The sequence below is a fragment of the Lepisosteus oculatus genome, chromosome 7, assembly GCF_040954835.1.
Source record: "Lepisosteus oculatus isolate fLepOcu1 chromosome 7, fLepOcu1.hap2, whole genome shotgun sequence".
NCBI classification, from domain to species: Eukaryota; Metazoa; Chordata; class Actinopteri; order Semionotiformes; family Lepisosteidae; genus Lepisosteus; species Lepisosteus oculatus.
In genome coordinates this window covers 4693466-4718252 of record NC_090702.1, presented here as the reverse complement: position 1 = coordinate 4718252, position 24787 = coordinate 4693466, and the positions used below count along the sequence as shown (strand labels likewise).

Here is a 24787-nt window from a genome sequence, read left to right as displayed (position 1 = left end):
TGAGAAGCAGCTCAAATTTGGTTAGGAGTCCTGACATTGCGCAGTTGAAATTGTGCTTATTTTAGGGAGAGACGGGGCAACTTTGGTTGAGTCAGACTAGCATTCAAGGCAATCCACAAAAACAGATTAAGTCTCTTCTATGCACATTGTCTGTCTCATATACTGTATGCCTTCTTTACTGTAGGCATCACTTTCAGACCTGTTTTCAATCTAATTTGTGATTTTGGTCTTCTCTGTTTCTTAGACTGGAAATGCTTGGACCAAAGGAGTCATTCTTCTGTTGCAGAGTTCTTTACCATTACAAGCCCTGTATTGTGTTTTGTGTAGTATAAATGTATACTAATATATACAGATTGAATGTATTTCCTAAGAAATGAATTTCGGAGAACCATAACACAATCTTAACAATGTGGAATTTTCTTTTTAGCGAGTGCCTAATGTTGTGTTTTTTTTTTTAGGGTTTTGATTGTAACGCAGCATTTCCTAAAATCCTCCGAGCTCATTGAAAAGATGTTTGCAAGGCTGAATAATCAGGAAAGGTAATCCCAGCAAACCAGTGCGGTTTTGTTTTGTAGCTCTCCTTCCTGACGGGGGTATTTTGTTCACAAGGAGAAGAACAAAAAATGTGGTTTCAAATTTGGCAACAAAAGTTCAGATGTATGTTTTCATGACGGTAATGGTTTGAGATTAGTTGGTAAACATTGCAGTTCAGCCACAACTGGGAGTTATATTTGTAAGACTACAGATTCTCTTTTGGCGCCATCACCTAGTAAAGAATTTATGAACAGCACACTAAGGCAGGGATTACAAAAACACAATTTCTTTCCACATTTAACAGACAAATTCATTGAGCTTTTCTGCTCAAAAGTAAAAGGAGATAATTATCTTTTGTAATAATATAATGCTCTACTGAGTCATATTGGCAATTCGTAACTCAGTTGCTTCTCATTTAGATTATACCATGATTAATAATACTTCTGTGTATCCTTTTTCATACAATTTCACAGAACTGATTAACTAAAATTGTATTGAAGTGCTGGAAGATTACCATTGATGTAATATACGCAGTACAATGAAAATGTTAAAATGATTGTATGTGCCTTTGACTTTTCTACATGGGAATTTATTAGTTTGTACATTTAGTGATATAATAAAATAATAGTTAGGCTTGTATTGGAGAAAAGGTAGATAAAATGACTATTGCACTACTAAATTAGAAAATTATTTGCTGTCATCTGCAAAAGAAACTGTATTTTGACAATATAAGATACTGTGGTTATTCTTCAGTCATTATACTATACTGCCTTCATGATACTGAATCTCAGCCATTTAGAGCAACCCTGCTGTTTGGGTGCTTTATGCATTGGTGAAAAAATCCCCATCAGTTCCTCAGTTCTTAGACCCCTAGATTCCTAAATCTGACTTAGGGTCTGACATTCTCCACAAAACCTTAGAGTTATGCTATGTGTTTGCTTTCAAAGCAATGCAAAGCACATTACATAGACGAAGCGGTCTCTAACAGGTTTGTACAGTCCCCTATTGATGTTCAGTTTACATCTATTTTTAAGATGGATGTTGACATGCAGAATGACTCCTCAGAACAGGCAGGATCCTCAGTTTACAGGATGCGTTGGAAGATGTGTTCTTCTGGTACAACATTGTTGGGCATGGGTTATTAATTACTCTTAGCAGTCCAGTCTGTGTCCCAGTAACTTCAGTAACAGGGATCATAACCACATGCTCTGTACATATTGAAAAGTCTGTCGACATGTGAAGCTGAGAGGCCTACATGCGTTTTATCTAAGTAGTTAAATTCTGTCAAATTCAAAGTTGAATTAATCTTTGCATAAATCCACCATAAATCAGTAGACTTTCGCTATTTATCTCTTTCAGAATTATGTATAATCTCTCATTAAAGAGGAAAAGCTTGAGTTCTACAAGTAACGTCAGCTGACCGAAAAGTGCATAATTACACGCGTTATACCATAAGCTTGTCCAAGTTATTGGTAATCTGAAAATGATCTTTCCTGGTCGTTTACAAGCTTGCTCTCTTAACCATGGGCTGCTGTATTCCACTTCAGGATCACGTTATTAGAACTGGTGATGACGCAGCTGGGGGAAGAGGAGGAGGCCATCGAGGAATCCGGTATTTCAGGAAGGCTGGCCAAGTTCTTCGCCTCGTGTTTCGAGGACCAGTGCAAAGCCGTGTTAACTTTGGCGTCCGATCCCTCACCTACTGATGAGGTAAGGCTCGCCGGCACTCTTCAGCTGTGAGAGCTTCACGGGATACATGCTGAATTATCCCTTCTTATGTCTGGTTTGCTTGTTTTGATGCAGTGCTTTGGAATTACTGGCCGGCCTTGTGGGTTTCTCTAGCCCCCCTCCTGTGTTAACACGGTCTTGGATCCGTGGCGTCGTTTTAATTTAATCAGCGTTAATTTGGCATGGCGTCCACTGAGTGAGTCAGTTGTGTTTTGTATATCCACACCCCTTCCCTGTTTATTGACCACTCTAAACTGTAAAGCCTTTAAATCTGAGTCATAGGGCTTAGTTTTCCAAGCCCCGCTCGTTTCACTTACATTTTGTTTTGCTTGAAATACAGCTTACTCGTATTAACCTAAAAAGGTATCGCAAGAATTATAGAATAAAGTTAAAGAATCACGAGCCGTCCCTAGGCACCTTGGAACACCTCAAAATAGCTGTCCCAGAGTGCAAAAATTCGTTAGCATCGCAATTCATTGAGCTCGCTTTAATTTGGAAAGCTGTAGGGATCTAAATATCGGTTATATTTTTATCCATTTGTTTTCATTTTGAGCTTAAAAGTGAGTTTGCTGCAAAATTTAGTTTTCGTGTTAATCTTGCTAATTTACGCTGGCCGTTCCTTCCATTAAGGACACAAGTGGAAATGCATTTTTTAACCGGGAACAGGAAGTACTTTACGCAGAGGGTTGTGGGTGTATAAAACAAGCTTCCCTGCCATGTTGTTGAAGCTGATACAGTGATGCAAAACATCTGGATGAGATCCTGAGATCAATTAACTACTAACTTCCAGAGGGGTAGTTATAAGAGGTTGTTTCAGAAGGCTTGATTTTAAGTTTGTGGTCTTTCTCCATTTTTTAATTCACCTGTAAAAAAACCCAACATTCTGCTTCAGCGATAAAAACCCGGAAAGGGTTTGAGTTGCCCAAGACATCCTGGTGCTAGAGAGACCCTTGTGTCTTCCCAGAACCTTGTGCGAAAGTCCTGTCACCCCTTGAATCTCTGCACTCTTTTAGGGCTGGCCTAGTAAGAAAATATGAGATGGCTCTGGCACAATTAAGGCAAACAGGTACATCCAATGCTTCTGCTGGTATCAGAATTGTACAGCTGTAGCAAGGGTGGTTGATTACAATTGTTGATTTCAAATTGTGTGTGTTTATAAAGATCTGAAAAGAAAAAGGGTGATTGCACATTTAAAAAACATAGCTATAAGAACATTGCATAAATATTGTGCATGACAAAAAAAAATGTTGATTCATAAAAGGTGGTCCCCTGCCCATATTTTAAGCATGCATGTAGCATAAACCACATAAATATAACTGAGTTATGTAGATATTGAATTAATTGAAATATTGCAAATGATATTACACATGCCGTGTCATAGTATAATAAATGTTTGAAACCTTTGGAAAAAGAAATGTGCCATTAAAACTCATTGATGAAACCGCACAAAAACATGTCTGCTAGAGTAGCGCCAGGGCTACATTTTAAATAAATTTCACTGGAGTGAATCTTTTATCTTGGCAATACTTTAAATGTGTGGTGCTTTTGGGCAGCTTTACATCGACTTCTTGGAATAGTGTTTGGTTTAAGATAAAAAATGCAAAGGTAATTGAATATTAAATTTAAGACAACCTTGAGATGAAACTTTCTTTGCTTTTAAATATGTTTTACTGAAACAAATGTGTTTTTATGGATGGGATCCTAGGAATTTCCTCTGACTCTGCTTTTTTTTTTTTCAGGAGGCTCTTTTCGTAATGGGTCTCTTAGATGTTCTCTGTGAGATGACATCGGACCGCAAAAAGTTTATGTTCCTGCAGAATTATTCAGAACTACTGAAAACAACTGTTGGTAATTATAATGCACATATTTAATATGAAATACAGTGTTCCGTATGTATTTTGCACAGGATGGATACAGATGTTGAAATGCATTCCAGCCATTCTGAACTTTTTTTTTTATTCCGGCTGAATAAATGTTTTCTGCAGGATGTTTTCAAGATTGTAACCTCTGAAATGTTTTAAATATGTATTTCCATATTTATTTACACACCCACTAAACATCAGTCTGGAAGTTGAAGGAAGTGTGTGGAGGAAGATAGGTGCAAGATTAGTTCTTTTGCCTCTGTGAAATGCAAAAATGCAGTACTGTACATATAGCTTTTGTTTTTGTCAGTGCTGTAGGCTCTTTTTTAATGTGAAAGCTAATTTTTTAATTTAATCCGCTTACTTAATACAGTTGTACTCATGTATTGAGACTGTTTTCAGGCAACAATCCTTGTACCAATCAAAAGAGGACGAGACGTCTGGATATACTTGTTCACCTGCTTCACCAGGATCCACAGTGTCACAGAGTTAGAGCTAATTGGAAGAAGTGCAGGCAGGGCCAGATTTTGTGTTTGGAGGCTGTCGGCACTTTCAATCCGAAATGTGTAAAAAGAGGGGTAAACGCCAATTGAAGGACGACTGACATGATGCACTTTAAACTATTCTAATGCTAAACCACGCGATTGATGGAGCGAGTCGAGTGACCATTTCTAGAACGGCCACTAGATAGCGCGTGATCATTGATTTGGAGCAGCTAGAGTCAATTGCAAGCCTGTTGTTTCAGCTTGTTGTTTGCTTAGTCACTAGTGTTTCCCTCCTTCGTAGGCCCTACAAATTTCATAGGCATGGGAAATCCGGGACTGGTGGCAGGTCTTTCTTTGATGTCACTCTATAACTTTATAACTTTAGTTACCCAGCAGGTAAAACTAGTTCCAGGTTGGAAAAATCCCTGTTGTAATTCCCCAGCACTCAGCTACTAATGTCCCACGGAAAATCCTTTTCACAGTCAGCTAAGTGGGAAGACACATGCTCAAACACGTTAATTCCAGACTCTAGACATCATTGTGTACTTCATTGACTGAATCAAAAGGGAGGCCCTTTGATAATATATTATGTATTAAAATATGCAGTAAAAATGTCTAGATCTAGGTCAATATCTCTATTGGAGCTGGATGATGTTTTCTTTATCCTTCTTGCAGCGCTGCATGAATACTGCTGTTTTTAAAGGCAGTGCAGCTGACTGATAGATAATTTCCAACATCTGAATCAGAATAAGTTAAAAAGATGAACACGGGCCATAATTTTATTTTCTTTCACATAGATTTCTGGGAAAGAATAGGATGAAGTGGACTACTAAATCTGAACTAAAGCTGAAAGGTTTATAAAATGAAGCACTTCCTGTAGAGAGACCTCTTTATTATCCTACTTACGGTCTAAAACTTTTGAAATCTATTTTCTTTGGGGGGGAAGCATAGTAGATCTTCCTACTGCTGTGTTACCACTATTGTCATGGACAAGTAGCTGAGGTATTCTGAAATAACACAAAAGTTGGTGGTACAATATATTTTTTCATTTGACAAAATGCCTAGAAAATAGCATTCCGTTGGCCACTTCTTTTTAAAGATCCAGGGTTGTTTTTGTTTTCTTTTTTTTTTCCAGAACTTTTGAAAGAAGTTCATTTTGTGGGCAAGGCAAGTCGGAATGTTTTTACTGCGACTCATGACTTCTCTGAATTGGGAGCTTCTGGGAACCCTGCTATGGGATTCAAAGCGCATCTCATCAGGCTTATCGGGAATTTGTGTCACCACAACAGAAACAACCAGGACAAGGTACTGTACTAAATGCAGGTGTTAAAAGATACACCGATAGGACTTTTGATCATGCCGTGAGGTGGAAAAACAAGTGCATGTGCTTTGAAGATGGTCTTCATGATTTCTGTGGTGGTTGATGAGTACAGACCACTCGTCTTCACCGTCTAGTAATTTACCATGCTGAGCCCATTGGGAATTTTCAGTTTTAAATGCTAAGAGATGTAGTTGTGAATGGTCATTGCCAGTTGGTGTTTGATTGACAAGACAAACACCAGCTCCCCTGTGACCCTGAATTGGAAAGAGAGGTAAGTACATGGATAGAAGGATAAATGGGAGCAGTGACATATCTTAGGGAGTTTTTGCACTCGTAGTAGAAAAATGTCTTCTAGAACAACTCATAGAAATGAACGCACAAAAATAAACACAAGTTTCCAAAGAAAAAATGCACAAAAATCGATCAAGAAATCTAGAATTGAAATCTGTAAAGTATCCCAGAAAATGAATGTAAATGTTATTGGAAAGAAAACATTGTTGTTGGAATCTGAATCTCTGATCGTTATGGAGTCATTCCTAAGCTATAGGATGAGAGCTTTGATCTTGTTTTCAATATAGATAAGTGTTCAGAGTCAGTTGTGTGTAAGTGACATGAAGTAGTACATTTAAAATGTCCATTTTGAGAAAAATGCAGCTATTTTAATGGCCTTATACGTAAGCTTTTAAAATCAGCTATAAATTGATTAACCATTGCAAAAATGGCAGAAAAGTTGTTAAAAGCTGTAATTTACAGGTCAGGTAAAGCACTGTTGTAATGAACTCTAAATGTCACAATGGCATAGGGACACTTTTCAGAACCTGCACACACTGCAGGGGATCAGTTTTTTCGTTTTGTTTGCATTTAACATTTGAAATAATTTTGTGGCAGGACAAGTGTAAAAGTTGTCAGCGTGGGAAGTGTTTAGCTCAAATTATGTGGGGGTGTTAGGAGCATGACTCAAAGGATTAACTCGGGCGGTGGAGATAATTTCTGCCTCTAATTGGAAGGAAAATTCCAAAATTCAGTGTTCCAAAATGTTATCGTTAAGCCCCTGTACTGCCATGCAAGAAAAATAGGCAAAGGAATATTGGAAAATGCAAATTATTTTTCGTAATCATTAAAGGAAATTCAATAAATGGATTTCTTTTCTTTCCCTTCCTGTCAACCACAGCATTTTACCACACTCTGTTAGAGTTTAGATTGTAGTTTTGAATTGAGCAGTAGGTTTTGGCACTTGGGGTTGTTTTGGATAGACTGATTGTCATAGAGATCAATGGAATGTTCTGGCCTCTAATCTGTCCATGTTTGCGGGGGTTGTCATTTCATCTGTCAATGCCTTTTGATTCTTTCAATTGTTTTGCATTGTTGTGCTCCAAAACCCCTCTATAGGTTTATTTTATTCTCTCTTTCACAGTTGCCCTGCTAAACGTTTTAATCCCCCTTCTGTCTTTTGGAAGGTGTGGGTGGATATGCAGCAAGACAATAGCAGCGGCTAATCTCTGGCTTTGTCAGTAGATTTGCTAAAGACATGTGTTTTTCAGTCAACCTTTCCTGACCTCTTCCTAAAAACTTATCCCTATTGTAGAGTTGTACTCTTGCTCTGAAGGTGCTGTGCCTCCAATTAAACTTCTGCCTCTTTTTTTAGAATCCCCTGATAGCAAGATATTCACAGCCTTTAGATAATTTGCAAGGTCTTAAAATTGCTTGCCAGCTTCTAACGATGGTAATGACAAAGTAGCGTCGAGTCACAAGTCAAAGTGCAAGCCAGAAAGGTCAGAGAGAAGCTTATAATGGGTTACATTTAAAAAAAAACTTGTAATCTTCTTGAGCTTTGCCTATCAAAACCCGGGCAGGGCCTATAGTTTGAGCATGTTGCCTCTTTTCAAGTCGAGACTTAATTCCTTTACTCATCATCTGCTGTCATTGATTGGTTAAAATGCTCTCTGTGCAGCCCCGATGAACACACAGTTTTCCTGCTGAGTCATTGTACTTTAGCAGTTGGCTTTCTGTAGACTGTAACCAGAAGTTACAGCTTTCCACTCCCCGTTCTTTTCAATGGTGTGCTATCTCCAGCAAGCCAATTGAAATTCCATACTCGCTGATACTAATTAACAGTGTAAAGTTCCACACTCTGGCTTGCATTCTGCTGGCTGTCATTATTTGAATCACGTTGGGATGGCTCGACATAAATTGGCACGAATCCCCTTGGGGGGAGGTATTGTTTTAACCGAATGGGGTTGCCCATTCATTATTTGCATGCAGACATCTCCAAGACATCGAGCACAGATAATGAACTAGATGGGAAAATCTGGCAGTTAGCCCTTTTCAGTAACGGCTTTTGAATCTCAGGCCTTTGAGATGGAATCGTATGGCAGAAAATGAATATTAAATCACTTGGCCAGGAGATTTTTTTTTAGTACTTGTAAAGATGTCATTTATATCATTTGGCTTTTTGGGGGGGGGGAGGGTATTCAAATCTTTTTTCTTCTGATGTGTTGGGCTAGATGCTTTCTGTGCGACTCTTTGTTGTAGGACATCTGGCCTGCCAAACCCAGTTCCCCAGCAACATCCTTCTCCTGTAAAAGACATCTCTTACTTGACAGAACACTAGTCCCAGTAGGAAGTGTACACAAGTTATCTTTCAGTGCGTTCCTACAGCAAGACAGTTATGGGGCAAGGCAAGTTCTGCGGTCAAGGACAAAGTAAAGGATAAGTTCTTGCAGAAGAGTCGAAAGAGGAGTCTCAGCCTTCTTTAGGTGTCAGAAAGGTAGAGTACATCACCTGAAGGAGACTCAAAAGCAGAAATGCTGATTCCTTTCTGCATTTCAGCATGGAATTAACCTTTGTGTTTCTTGACAGCCAACACATGCTGTTTGAGCTCCACACTTGAACAAAATGTGCTCTGTATGTGGCAGTTTTCATCACAAAGCTTAAGTGGTCATTAAAAATCCCAGGGGGCTTCTCAAAAAGAGTAGGGGTGTAACCCTGGCGTCCTGGCCAAATTTCCCCTGGCCTTTACCAATCATTTCCCCGTAATAATCCCCATCTATGAATTGGCTTCATTACTCTGTTCTTTTCTACATTAATAGCTGATGTGTGGTGAGAGTACTGGCTGTCATTGCATCATCCAGGTGGAGGATACACTTTGGTGGTGGTAGTGGGATTCCCCATTACCTGTAAAGCGCTATGAGTGGAGTGTCCAGAAAAGCACTATATACATGTAAGGAATTATTAACTATCAAGTATTTTGAAAAGCCATTTTCGATTTTAAGGACTAAGTATCAAATTCACTTGCCTTTGGTTTTCTAATTGTCAGAATGCTACTGATTTGTTTTTATTTTTATGCGATTTAAATCTACCGTTATATGTGTAAACAATCTCCAGAAGATGTGGGGCACCATTGATTTTGGCAGGGGTTTGGGTTCTGATCACAGATGGACACGTGTGAGCACTGTGCACTTTCTTCTGGAATGTGCATTTTGCCTGAGCAGTTCCTCTGTACCTGTAGGAAATTTAGCATCAATTGGTGTTACAACGGTCATGTCAGTTATATCCTATTTTCCTCAAGGCTACCGATCTTGGTTTCGGTCAGCCAATTATGTATTGCCAATAAAGATGCCAGCTCCCTACTTTAGGATTGAATCAATGAAGCTTGCAGCATATATCTTGATTTGTTTTAACAAATCTGAATTTTTAAAATAACATTTGCTGTTTATTTGCTGGATGACCTAAGAGGAAATAAGGACAAAATACAAACAAATAAAAAAAAAATGGTAGCTACTGTAGTTTGAATGTGCATACTGAAGATAGTTATCTTAGTGTCATTTTCCTGCTGTGTCTTTGTTTTACCGTGTGTTAGAGTGGGCTGGTGATGCAGAGGAATGTTATATAAGTATGTCGGCAATCCAGGTTCAAGACCTGCTTAGGGCACAAGTTTTGGGGCGGTGCGGTGGCTCTGTGGCTCAGGATCTGCGCCTGTGGCTGGAAGGTTGCCGGTTCATATCCCGCAGCTGGCAGAGGAATCCTACTCCGTTGGGCCCCTGAGCAAGGCCCTTAACCCCAACTGCTCCAGGGGCGCCGTATAAATGGCTGACCCTGTGCTCTGAACCCAGGCTTCTCTCCCTGTCTGTGTGTCTCATGGAGAGCAAGTTGGGGTATGTGAAAAAGACAAATTCCTAATACAAGAAATTGTATATGGCCAATAAAGTGATCTGATCTTATCTTTTAACAAAGGATTTCATAATTTTGCATGTTAAATTGCTGAAAAGGTTAACATGCAGTTTAAATGAATCACCGGTGCTCTGGTTTATCTGAACATAAGAACAAAAAAGAACTTTGTGCTGTTGTACTGTATGTTGTTCTTAGTTTTTAACGTCTCTTAAAGATCCCTGATCCACCGCCAGGTCATAAACATGTGGTGGCAGTAGACCGGATCATAGAGATCCCTCATTTTTGGAGGGCGTGACAATTTAGAGCTGCAGAAAGCCTTGGGCAAGCCTGCAATTATGTTTATTTTGCTGTTCATTTACGTTTTTTATTTTCTTGTTTATGAAGCGGCCGCACTGAGTCATTGTTTTTCCTCAAATAAATGTGTTGACTGTAATTTATCCTCTTGTGCAAATTAGTTGGTTGAAAAATATCTAAAGCTGGACTTCAGAGCATTAAACTCTACTGATTGTGTTTACTCACCTAATTGCCTCATATTATCGTGTCATATCTTCTTTTTCATCTTTGGGGCCTCTATCTTTTTCTTAGTTCTTATACATTTGTTATTTATTGAATTAATTCCTATATTAACTAATATAGTGGCACAGTACAGCAATGGCTGGCATTACCGCTGGGCCCTAGGTTCAAGGTTCCTAGGTTCCAAGGGTGCTGTCTGTGTGGAGTTTGTATGTTCTCCCTGGGTTTGCGTGGGTTCCCTTTAGGAGCTCAGGTTTCCTCTCACAGTCCAAAGACCTGGTAGTAGTTTTCTGGGAGAATTGGCTCTGGTGTTTGTGTCTGTGTGCCCTGCGAAGGACTGGCATCCCACCCAGGCTGTATCCCACCTTGTGATCCTGAGTTGAACAAAACAGAAATTGGACGGATATATTTACTAATATTTATGTTTCCCTGGTGAGTTAACTGTGTCATATTGAATAATGCTCTGTATAATAATAATTTTCTTGGTGGTGGATTGATTTCTACTCATAAAATCATGTATCTGGTTAAGGTATATGTGTTAAAACCAGCAGATTTTTATATCGCATTCGTCTTTTTGTGTTACCTCACCATTAGTCTTCATGAGATTGACAGAGCAGTGAGAAATAATAACCTTTTAATATTCTTACTGAAAGGCCATCACTAGGTAGCAACAGACTCCAAACCTTGTGTGACATAGCTCCTGAAGTATTTGTAGCTGTGATTTGCAAGCGAAGTGACAAAGGGATGTGTCCCCTGTTGCTTTCATTTTGGTCCACATTTCTTCTTTTTGAATAGTTATTTATTTGTTTAAAACAAACTGTAAGCTGAACTATAGGAACTCAGTGGGCCTGAGCTCATCCTGGTTCCTGCAGCTTCAAGTGGAGGTGATATTTTGTCAGTGCTGGTCCCCACTTCGATGAACTGGTGGACTAAAGCAACTGGGGTCAAGTTTTTCTCTCAAGGATGCAACATTGGTATCTGCCGGTAATCTTTAACACAATCTCGCAGTCATGACTCCAATGCCTTACCCACTGCACTAAACTATACCCCGCCCCTACACAACAAAACTGTATTTTAAGCTAACCTTTTTTTTTTAATTATAAGCAGCTGCATGATGTTGTGGTCTCACTGCAGGTGCTGCTGCGGCGCTCGTAACTTGCTTTGCCGAGCCCTGAACAGGTTAGGGTAGACAAGTGCAGCTGTGGTTTGGCAAAGATGCTCCATCCTCAGTTACTTCATAGGCCACAATTCTTACCAGAGCATGTCTGTCTACACCACTGGAGAGAGCAATTAGACCTAATTAGTGGAAACCGTGGTTGATTGTTTTCCCTGTAAAAGAAAACTAAGTAAATAATTTTGGAGACTTAAATGCACTTTACAGGAAACCTGTGATGTATGGTAATATTCTTAAGGGGGTAAACATAAGATGCAGGGTGTAGAATAGAGCAGTCTTTTCAGCGCTGAATTTAGATACTTAGGTGCCACACTGTGTGACAGTGCAACCTTTTTTAATTATGATCTCAGGAGAAAGGGTGGAACACGAACATACACTAGTTTATATTCCAGAACAAGCTGTGGAGAAGATGCGTTTGTAGAGAAAATTAACATTATTGTACGCAACATGCTTCAGGATGCGTTTTGATTGTCCTCTGGAAAGCTGTGGACATACTGTAGCTGTGTCAGACTAAGATTTTTGCTAATGTAAAAGAGTTCAGAACCTCCTGGTTAAAGAGGAAAAGACATCAAGGGGCCATTGAATCATTGATTCTCTGAGATGCTGCCAAGACGCTAGACTTCCAAAGCTCTCCAAATTCAACTTTTTGAGCCCGTTCTTTACTCCAGTTATTCCCAGTATAAAGATATCCATGTGATACTGGATTCAAGCATAGAATGAAGATTGTTCTAGTGCGTTTCTCTTTGACGACAAGATTCTCTTGTGATGCTCTGATTCTGTAAGTTAAAGGGTTCAAAGTAAGTCACCAAGGCTTTTCCAGCCTCAGGAAGGCTAGAGATGTTCTGGCTAAAGATGCCACCTTTGTGCTTTTTGTCTGAGTGTGTTGTGCAGTACAGTGTCAAGCAGATGAGCATTACAATTCTGCACTCCTCAATACCATATAATGGCGCTCTGAGTGTCTGCAAAATTACCCCTCCAATCCATCTCATAATTTGATAAAAGAAATCAAGCTTCCATAATAAATAAGATAAACTTTATTGTCCCCTAGGGAAAAATTTGTATGGACACACATTGCTTCTGTACATCTGAACACATCTCAAAACATATCACAACTATTGCACATATGAAACTCATTACAAAAATGATCATGACATATTAAACGTAGAGTACATAGCTTGTTTCAGCAAATTTAATCTGACCCAATTGCATTCACCTGACCCCTTGCTATTTATGCTTAACTGCTTTAATAGATAAGGGAGCAAATTAATATTTGTGTCTATTTGATCTATATTTAGGAACCCTAAACAATTTCCAGAGGAAAGAATTTGATATTTAAAATTAAAAATATGAAATGGATCCAATCTAATTTTTTCTACCTGTCTAATAAGAGATTGTTCAAAAATTGCCTGCAAGGTGGAGTGCTGTTTGGACAAGACAGGTGATTTTATTTTTCTTAATTGGACCAATAAAGTACCAAACCACACTGTTATACCATACCATAATGAGCTGGCTTAATGTTCTTTGGAGTCCTTTGTCACAAGCTGTCCCGTTCAGTGGTACACATGACTCTTTCCTTACCCATCACTAAGAAATAATTTATTTTACGATGAACATCTCTTTACAAACCCAATCTGATGGTTCCATGACCTCTTTCTGCCAAATGATACTTTACCAGATTTCTTCCATTGTATTCCCTAGCATTTGTGATGTTCAAAATTATAATCCGTGCCCTAACCATAAGTGACATAAATGGATCTTCCCAGAGCTGCAACTGAAATGCAAGTAGCAGTGTAGTTCACATCCCTGATCTGAATTTTACCCCTTTCATTGGTCAGCTTCATGGTACCAAGGAGAACCAGCCCATGGCTTGAACTTCAAGTTCTTCAAATCTTTGGAGTTATCTGTGGGGAAAAATCAGTAAGCAGTAGGTGAGCAGTAAAAGACACTGTGTTTATAATGCCACAATATCCAGCTTTAATGTAGCAAATGACGTGCTGGGATGAGAACTTGACAACTCAGACATCTTTTTAAAGGCACCATAGTTTATTTATCGTAGAGTCCAGTGTAGGGCAGTACAATTTAATCCCTCCAGTATAAGGGTAATCTGTCCTTGTGCTCTGAGGTTTTGATAGCTGATTTCCTCTTCCTCTTTTATTCCACTCTTGAAGTACTCGTTCATGCTATTACTCAGCTAATTTGATCATTTATTTCCCGGTTTTATGTGGCCGGTGGCTTTGATAGGTATATCAATGAGGCATTTGTTTTCTCCTGTGTCGATGAAAGGAACTGCATACAGTCATTTAAAAAGGAAACCTTGTGCAGTGGGATCGTATCCCTTTATCAGCATTTGTTTTTGTCCAGGGACCAGAGCTTGCCCGTTTGCAGTTCTTTTTAAAAGTGTAATGGCTATAATATGTAAGGAATTTCTAAATGCTTAATAAGAATTTTGGGGGGGTTATGCATAAACACCAAGATGTGTTCATTCGAATACAGAAGTCCAATTTGGTTTCCATTATGATTCTACCGTATACTAGAAAAAAAATCAATACATTAGCCTTGGTAATAGCGGTGGCTCTGTGGCTAAGGATCTGCGCCTGTGACTGGAAGGTTGCCGGTTCAAATCCCACGCCTGCCAGAGGAACCCTACTCCGTTGGGCCCCTGAGCAAGGCCCTTAACCCCAACTGCTCCAGGGGCGCCGTACAATGGCTGACCCTGCGCTCTGACCCCAAGCTTCTCTCCCTGTCTCTGTGTCTGTGTCTCCATGGAGAAAAGCTGGGGTATGCGAAAAGACGCATTCCTAATGCAAGAAATTGTGCAGGGCTAATAAAGAAACATTATCATTATTACATTATCTAGATTAACGTTGTGTTTTCTCTCTTCTTTTTTTTAGCATGGAATAAACCACTTGTTCCTTTGCATATCTAGATTAATATGAGTATAATGATGGGGTTTGTTGTCATTCATTATGCTCAACGGCATGCTTATACTTGCAACACGCATTATATAACCAATGATTTTGACATCATTTTACATGAAAAAAACACTCTTACCAACTGAATGCACAGAAAATCAAATTTGTCTCACCTACGTTATTTTGCAAAATAAGTATTCGTCCATAGATCATTTTAGAGGTTTTTGCATTCCTGCCTTTGCACTGTTAATTGTTGTTTCTTTAACCATCACAAAACCATAAGAATGTGCGGTGGTAGGGCCTCATGGTTTGCAAAATGTCAAATTAACAGCAAAATGGACACAAAAAATGGAGTTGCAAAGGTTTTCGTGTTTTCCGTGCTGGTATCGGCACATTGTAAACTGGTAGAGCTCCTCTCTACTTGTACTGTATCCTGATGTGGGCTGTGGCCAGGTCAGTGTGTATCCAGCTGTGTAGGAGAGCTTTTTGGCTGGTGTTAAACAGGCTTGTAAAACTGTGAAAGCTGGCAGTGATCCAACATGCATGTTTCTGTGCAGTTTTTCCCTCTGTGCTTGTCCCCGGCTCATCTGTAACATCTGTGTATGGCTAGTACCGTCTTGACCGGAGAGCGTGCCCCTTGGTTGGATGGCTGCTCCTTTATTTCCACTTGCCTGGCTGTCTTCCAGTCGATCTTGCTTCAGCTTGGGAGATGGGTGCCTGGCGGTAAAGGTTGCAGTTTTCCAGCTGTTGGATGCTCTCCTGCTGCTACAATAAAAGGGAACAGTAGCCGTTACCTTCACAGTCATTGCTTCCAGCTGTGTGATTTCTGGAAAGGGCAACAGGTTATTTTTCTTGTGCTTTTTTCTCTCTTCCTCTGTTTTAGTCTAATTTGTCTCATTGTCAAAGGTTTCTGGGGCATCTGTTGATTATTTAACTAAATCCATTCATACCTTTGTAGTTCTGCTTGAACAAAAAGCATTATATACTGCTAGTAATGAGAGTCAAAATACTGTTTTTACATCAAATGTTTGTTCTAAGTTTTTTTTTTGAATGGGTCAGTTGTGATGTTATTTAGCTTTTTGCGGTGTAGTTTTCTCAGTTTGCAGTGTAGGATACATAATTTCCTTCAGCTTAGCAATTGAGAGCCATTTGTAATGCTTAATGTTGGCTTTAATTGATGGAAAATATTGTGCATGTGTCAGAACATAACCAGAAATGACACTTACTATAATGGATTTCTGGTTTGAGTGGTGAACTAATATTGAAAATCTTCTTAATACTGTTATTTCAGTTGTCAATATTAACTACTGTAAGTGTAGTGCACAGTCACACTTGAAGATGTGGAAATACTTACCGCAGAGCTGACCAGATGTTTGAAATCAGGTTTATCTAGTTTCTTTAAAAACTAATTGTATTTATTTTTGAAAATGACAGTAGCCAATTTGAAATTTTAGAAAAGGGGTCTTGTGAGCCCATTTTTCACATTATGATAGTAGTTCAAGTAGGTAGCTGCGTCTGCATGAGTAGGTTGACGTTAAGAGATTTACTGCATCTCTTTTCACAGAAAATGTCATGGCTGTAAGGATCAAAGATGTCTCCAAGCCCATAGTTTCTCATTTCACCTCTAAAGGCCTTGATCATTCTGATCTCTCAAAATTATCCTGAAATTAGGATCACACCTTCCCCCTTCTCTCAACAACAGACTCATTTCCTTCTGATCCTCTTCATTCATTTGCAGGTTTTGACTTCACACCACTAGAGTGTTCACTATGCCTCCCGCCCCCTGCTCCTGCCTCCTCTCCACTCCCAGCTTTTGTTCTCCCATGTTTTATTAGCTGTTGACTTTCCTCTCTTTCTCACACCTGATGAAGGCTCCACAGCTGAAACTTTGTGTTTCTTTTCAGTAGGGAATAAACCTTTACTTGTTCATTAATATTAGGATATTTCTGGTCAAAGAGATTAATGTTGTTACTGTAGCATCTTTGTCATCCTAGCCCATTGAATCCATTGTGAAATTCTACAAAAAACAGCCATTTCCATACACAGAATTGTGTGATAGGTTTAGTCCATGCTGAAAGGAGAAGAAAGGAAATGCAACGCTTTGGCTGTGGAGCCTTCTTCGGCTGTGAACTTCAGGTGCGACATCCGAAGAAGGCTCCAGAGCCAAAACGTTGCGTTTCCTTTCTTCTCTTTTCAGCATGGAATAAACCTTTACTTGTTCCTTTGCAGCCTACGCATGCTGACACAGCTCCCTACTTGAACTACTTCTGCTGCGACCCACTATGCCTTCCGCTAAATCTTTTTCTAGATCTCTTCATCATTCCTCCTTCTCTTCCTCCCTGGGCTACTTGCCCCCCTCTCTTCCTAAACCAGCATTCCGTTTCTTCACAGCGATCTGTTCCAACACCAGGCTTTCTAACCACCTCCTATTCCTTTACAGGTGTTGTCGTTATAATATCATTCCCGAAGGATTTCGCCTGAAATAAAACACTTTTTCCTTTGACTCTGACACCACCCAGAATAACACTCAGACACTTCTACAGCAATTTTTGAGGAAACGAATGTTTTGACATCCGAAGAAGGCCCCACAGCCAAATCGTTGTCTCTTTTCTTCTCTTTTCAGCATGGAATAAACCTTTACTCGTTCCTTTGCAGCCTACACATGCTGACGCAGCTACCCACCCGAACGAATTTTGTAATATTTTACCTGTCTATTTTATCTTAGAAATGTCTTGTATTTTGCTTTATTTTCACTGTGATGGACTGGGGTCCTGTCCAGGGTGTATTATGGCCTTGCACCCATTGCTTCTTGGGTTGGGCTTCGGTTCCCTCATGACCCTGAACTGGATTAAGCAGTTTAGAAAATGGATGGATGGCTTTGTGTAATTCATAATTCCTGTGTTGGAAGTGAAGGTCATATTTTGCACGGATTTTAATTACATATGGACCACACCACTGAGATAATATGATAGATAACGTGCTTTATCTTGTGCAGGACATCTTTTAAGACATTTTCCATTACTGCACATAGATATAATCTGACGGTGCTTTCGAACATTTCTTGTGCACAGAGACACAAGCTCCTTGTTTTTGTTAATTACTTTGTGGTCTGATACGCAGGCTTTAACCCCATCAAAAAAAAAATGCACAGACAGAACAATCTCACCATCTTTTCTCTCTCTCTAATCTTCTCTGGTGTCAAATTCCAGGGCTGTCCTTAATAATTAGAATTCATCTGCTTAGGAATCTTGAGGAAGAATGCAGAAAGGGTAGTAATAATTGGACAATTGTAGTTTTGGGTTTCTGGATATTCAGGTGATTTTTACCAGGGCGACAGAACACTTGAATTGTGTTGCTGGAGAACAGTCATTATGAAACCTGTGGTGGAGATTAACATTTGGGAACAGTGACTTCAGTGGAGAAAGATCACTGTTCTGAAACATTTAAACTAAATTACTGATAAATTGTGGTAGTACATGCCCTAAAAGTTTTCAAAATTATATTTCTGTATACTTGTACACATTTGAGCAGAAGTCAGTATCTCCCTCCCAATTATCTTTTGTTACTGCACTTTCTTATATTGGAGCTTCTTTCATATCAAATTTAGCAATGACTTTCTTCAAAGTCAAATTGAAGGAACGACATATTGTTTTCATGCCGTCTTCAAAATTACAGTTTGATTCTCCCCTCATCATAACTGAGGAGGACACTGAATTATCCTTTCACTGTGCAATAAAATAATTTCAAACACATAGCAGTTAGCACGCCATTTTACCTCTCCACCGACTCCCTTAAAGCCTGTGGCGCTGGACTTGATATGATATTTGTGGGTAAGAAGTGGAAGAGCAGATTTCTGCCTGTGGAAAACACCCAAACAGCATAAAATCTGTAGAGGAGTAGGTCTGTGTACCAAACATGTAACAGTCACTCAACAGCAAAGGTATCTGCTTAATGAAAAGTCAGTTAGAAAAGTTTCATAGAACTGTTAGAATCATAAGGGTCTTCAGAGAAAACCCATTTTTGAATTGAAAGGACTTCTTTGCTGTCTTTAATTGTCCTAGTATTAGTAATAATAGAAGTGGTAGCAATATTAGTGGTGGTAGCAGTAGCATTTTTATGGAATAGTGTTTTCAGTTCTGCAATCATATCCTCTTACATTGAGGCACTGTGAGGCACACAGCCAGTCTTCATGTAAGGGAGAAAGCTTTTAAATGATTGAATTTCAGTTTTAAGCAACCCTCATCAGCCTGGATCAGAAATGCATCTTTAGGTTAAGTACAACCGATTCCGACATTTTGTTTGAATGACTAGGCAACGCAATCTGTGCCTGTCTGGTATTCGTTCTCCTGCTTGTTGTATATCCTGATGTATATGATTGGCAGTTATTGTTTCAGCTGACAAACCGTTCTGGCCTGGAGGGCCTCAGCAGATAATCTTCTGAGATCAGAGAGGAAATGCCAGGAGGAATGCAGTCCATCAGAGTTTCACCAACTGGCAAGAAAAGCAACACTTGTTAGCTTCCTCCATGCACTTCCTGTCTATAAGGTTTCACAAAACCTTTATGTCAAAGTAGGTGACTTCCAAGAAAAATGGCAATCTAAGCAGGAAAAGGTAGAGAATCATTTTGGGATATAACACAGCAGAATTTTATATTATGAAACTATTCCTTGAACACTTGTTAATATGGAAATATGTGTTACAGTACTAACAGCTTTAATTGATCTATTTTGTATAGGGCTCAAAATTTGCTTTTTTCTATTAGTGGTCTTTTAAATACCTTTAAGAACTGAAACATGGGATTTAGTTGTGTTGTGATTATGAATTGTAGGGAGTATTTTGCTCAGCTTTACGGTTTATCAAAGCAAAGCTCTTCTTTCCAAGAAATTCCACCAGTGGGTTGCGTGTTAAAACTCGCAAGAGTATTCAGACCCTTGAATTTTTCTCATGTAGTTGCTTGAAAACATGCCGTTATGTTACTTTGAAGCAGCAATTGATATTTGTTAAATACATTTGAAACAGAAAGAAGTAAATAATATGACAGAGTAGTCCTCCCTCACTGGCCTGGGTTTTTTTTTTTGCAACGCCCAGCCACTGACTCAGGTATTCTCTGCTTCCTGAGTTCAGTTTGTGGCAGATGTGCTGACCAGCGACTGGGTCCTTTCAATGGTGCCCTTGCTCTGGGGAGGCTGGAACCCTAAGTCTCTCACCCATACCCATATCTCTCACTCCAGAACTGGACATCTTTGGTGAAACCTAGAGATTGACAGGTCCACTAACAAGTCATATTTCTACCATAAGCAAATGAAATACTGATACTGAGGGCAGAGGACCTTGTGGAATGTGTAACCACCCCTTCCCCAGTGTTTTAGTTGCTGTAACTGTGTTTTCCCCTTCGGTGGATAGTGACAGGGCACTGTAAAAAGGCACTTTCCTTCGGACGAGACGCAGGACCTCTCTTAAGTTCACACGCTTGCCCCGATTGCTCTAACGAACTGATTAATCTATTAATCCTTAAGTAACCCTTTAATTGGCTCTCTAGACACTCCCCAGCTGAGAGGGAGCCCCCCTTGCAATCCCACTACTTTTACTACTTCCAAATGACCGCTGGTCCTCTACAATATGTGTTTTTTTTTTGTAGTTTTTTATTGAAAATGTATGTTTGCATAGTTCTTCATAACCCAAAATGTGGCAGACTTACCTTAAATGGCATTAACACCACACAATTAGTCCAAAACATGAACAATGAAATGTATCTGGGTCAGCAAATATTCTTGTGCGTATAAGTTGACAGGTGCAGGGCTCTCTTAATAATGCAGCCCCAGCTCAGTGATCCTTTTAATTTGTCCTTTTTTCATTAGGTTACCAAAATAAAGTACCAAACTTATGGCGAAAACTGAAAATACACCTACTTGTACGTGTATTTAGATTGGACCCTACGAGCTAACATTTCCACTTCTCCCCCTATTCCAAAGGTACGCGAATTGGATGGATTTGCTCTTCTCCTGGACAACTGCAATATAGATGGCAACAATCCCTGTATCCTTTGGTAAAAGTTTTGTTTTCTGGTGCAGTATGGATCTGAAGAAGTGATGACTGCATGTAACATAACATAACATAACATCACTTTATTAACCCTATACAATTTCTTGCATCGGGAATTTGTCTTTTCGCGTACCCCAGCTTGCTCTCCATGAGACATATAGACACACAGACAGGGAGAGAAGCCTGTGGTCAGAGTGCAGGGTCAGCTATTGCACAGCGCCCCTGGAGCAGTTGGGTTAAGGACCTTGCTCAGGGGCCCAACGGAGTAGGATTCCTCTGCCAGCCATGGGATTTGAACCGGCAACCTTCCAGCCACAGGCGCAGATCCTGAGCCACAGAGCCACCGCTCCGCCGCTATGTTGGTTTGACCATAAGGTAAGTGAACTTTACGTGGTGAAAAGGATTAAAAGGCAAAGTGTCAAGCTGGTTAATGGCTTAACCTTCACAATTTGTTATATTTGAGTACTGGACTTGGGTGGTGTGATTTTATTTTTTTTCAATGACCACTATGTGATAACTTTTATTATATGTTATATAGTTTGATAGCCGACATGGAAGAATGTCTTCACGTCAGATAGTGTCCTAAACTATGACGGAAAGATTTGTGTAGGTATGGCAGTTACATGAAAGGCTTAAACAAATGATAAAGATAAAACGTGTTGAAATTGTAGGCAAATGTTTCAATGATTAAACAGTTACAAATGGCCAAGTATTTTATGATGTTGCTACAGTATGTATCTGTTGCTACAAATTGCAGTTTGCAAAGAGGCTTGTGAGGGTTGATTTTGTGAAACGTTTTTTAAATACAATTCTCAGAAGCGCAACCGTAGTTTTGACCCAAAACACACTGCACACTTAATCAAAATCTGTGTGGGTCCTGATGCCACAGTGATGTCGACACTATCTAAAAAAAAAAATGTGCCGTCCTTCTGAGACGAAAAACCGAGGTCTTGACTCTCCCAAGGTTACTAAAAATCCCAAGGTGTTTCTTGAAAAGAGCAGGGGTGTCAACCCAGTGTCCTGGCCAAATTTCCCTCTGGCCTTTACCAATCATGGCCTCCTAATAATCCCCATCTATGAATTAGCTTCATCACTCTGTTCTGCTCCCCAATGATAACTGATGTGTGGTGAGCGTTCTGGCGCACTATGGCTGCCGTTGCATCATCCAGGTGGAGCCTACACATTGGTGGTGGTAGTGGGATTCCCCATTACCTGTAAAGCGTTTTGAGTGGAGTGTCCAGAAAAGAACTATATATTATATATACTTAATATAATTATTAGATACTTTGTTGGGCATTATGTTGTGAATTGATGGCTATTACGGTTATTAAATACATAAGCTTTTTCAAAATACCCTTGCCAGCTGTTTGCCATTTTCTGGTAACTTTGAATCTCTACTGGTTAGTGTTATTGGTCATACCCTGTACTGATAGTGGTTGAATTGATCATTTTAGATCAGGGATCTCAAACTTAAATGAATATGGGGGTAGCATTAGAAAAAATACGCTAGTCGGCGGGTGGCAGATGGTGATGTCACCGGAAATAAAAATAACACTGGGATAAAAAAATAAATAAGAAAAATATTATAGATGGAAAACTATGCTCTAGATGAAGATACACATTAGACCAGGACTCATTCTGGTGTATTAGTTTATTCATTTTAATTGGATCTAACCTGTAAAGTGTCATGTTAAAGCAAATCAAGAAGCTGTGTTTATTTTTGTGGTAAGAGAATATGGGAAGATTTGAAAGCCTGGGCAGTGGTGTCTTTCTCTCAAAGTGAGGGAGGGGATGTGTGAGTCATCGATGACAAAGAGAGCCGCGGGCTTGAGACTCAATGAAGTGAGCTGCACTCTAGCCAGAGTGTAGTCAGTAACATCCCTCTGGAGGTTTAACCGCAGAACTCAAATGAGAGCAATTCTAATAAACCTGTCACTTAATTTTCAGGGTTTCTCTTTTTTTATGGGCTGGTTATTTGTAAGAAGCTTTTTGTCACAGCTTGGTATCCTCAGTTTTAACTGAGTAAACCTCACTCAGCAGGCTGAATTGTGATTTGGCTTTTAGGGCCTCTTCTAAGCTGCTGCTGGAAGCTTTTCTTTTAAATAGAAAATTGAATAACCGCACTTCTGCTTATTAGAAACCTCAAATTGCAGATATACAGTGCCTATAGAAGGTTTACACACCCTTTACAAGGTAACACTTTGTAGCCTGAAATCAGACTGAAATCAAGACAATAAATCAGAATTTATTTTACCTTTATACAATGAAACACAACCTCCAGGTGAAAAACAAATGCTCCATCATTCTTAATAGTCATTACAAATTAAGACACTTTAGTGAGTTTGATACTTGGATAAAACTTGAAACTTTTTACACTTATTTTAACAATCGAGAGACTTTCTGTAAGTAAGAATTCCATTGTACCAGTATGTGTACAATGGAATTTACAATGGAACACACGCACGCACGCACCTGGGCCAGTTTTCCCAGAAGCCAAACCAAGAACCTACCATTATGTTTTTGTACTGTGGGAGAGAACTGGGACACCTGCACATGATTTAATAATAGTAATAATTCCTTACACTTCTATAGTGCTATCTGGACACTCCACTCAAAGCGCTTTACAGGTAATGGGGACTCCCGTCCACCACCTCCAATGCTGGGCCAGAACGCTCCCCATACATCAGTTATCAGTGGGGAGGAGAACAGAGTGATAAAGCCAATTCATAGATGGAGGATTATTAGAAGCCCTGGGATTTTTAATGACCACAGAGAGTCAGGACCTCGGTTTTTATGTCCCATCCGAAGGACAGCGCTTTTTTACAGTATAGTGTCCCCGTCACTATACTGGGGCATTAGGACCCACACAGACTGCAGGGAGAGTGCCCCCTGTTGTCCGCACTAACACCTCTTCCAGCAACAACCTTAGTTTTTCCCAGGAGGTCTCCCATCCAGGTACTGGCTAGGCTCACACCTGCTGAGCTTCAGTTGATATGGCTGCTGGCTGTAACCCATGTGATCACGAGGAGAACATAGAAACAGAATTGAAAGACTGATCCCAGTGCCCCAGCACTGTGTGGCAGCAGTGCCAACCATCATGGCGCCACTGTGCTGCCTTCTTCAGTCTTTAAATACAGTATGTGTGAAAGGTGTAATGACGCCAACATGAGTTCAGATTTCTGACCAGTGCAGATCACCAGTGATATCCTTTATCCTGCTTTTTTGCAGTACATGTAGTCTGTTTTTTTTTCCCCCGCAGACATTACTTGGGAAAAGCAATGTTTATGTTTAGAACCCAAAGGCACTTAAAGGACTTTGTGGTAGGAGATACTTATGGTAGACAGTAACTTGATCAACTGCAAGTGATTCACTTTGCTCAAGTCCTTTCCCCCTTAACCAGTAAAGCAGTGGTACTGAGAGATTTCTCTCAGTGCATCCACTCGGACCTCCGACAGAGAAATCCAGTAATTCCATATATATTAAAATCCATATTTTTAACATGTATAAAAAATCACCAAAGACTTCTGTTTTAGAGCAAGTAGATGACCAATTTTAGGGACTTAGTTACTGTTGCTGGTAAATGGAGGAATGATGACCAGGAATGTACACATCCCTGAAACTGTCACTGGACACTGTTTTCTGATGAACTGAGTAGCTGGATTGGGGGCTACCTCTTGACAATGAGTCAGGTCACAGAGAATGGGACAGAGGTTAGGTGGCTAGCAGAAAATCCGCTCCTGGTCTCATAGCTTAGGGAGGTCATGAGTTCAGAGAACCGTAGCTAAAGTCTTTGTTGTTGATTCCGGGCAGGAGATGGCAGAATGAGTTCTCGCAGTTCATTCTTTATGGACTCGAGGGTTCGCGATGGCTTGAACTGGGCAGATCGTTGCGTTTTAATTTTTAAGTAATGTAGACTGCAAAAGCCTTTGAGTTTTAGCACTGTCAAGCGGAAATATGGATAAACTGTATATGTTTGAAGTAGTGCTACCTAGTTGAGTTTTACATATCTCAAATTGATGGAATTACTCTGAAATATGTTTAATACT

General features: G+C 39.7%; 1 protein-coding gene across 1 annotated transcript in view; it reads left to right on the top strand.

The window, feature by feature from the left end:
• The window catches only part of atxn10 (ataxin 10), a 96459-nt gene that overhangs the window by 38272 nt on the left and 33400 nt on the right, over window positions 1-24787 (top strand). Inside the window, exons 6-10 of the mRNA XM_015353298.2 lie at window positions 459-539; window positions 2082-2244; window positions 4002-4110; window positions 5745-5914; window positions 20672-20735. Of these exons, the coding sequence (XP_015208784.2) occupies window positions 459-539; window positions 2082-2244; window positions 4002-4110; window positions 5745-5914; window positions 20672-20735 (587 nt within the window). The remainder of the gene's footprint in view (window positions 1-458; window positions 540-2081; window positions 2245-4001; window positions 4111-5744; window positions 5915-20671; window positions 20736-24787) is intronic.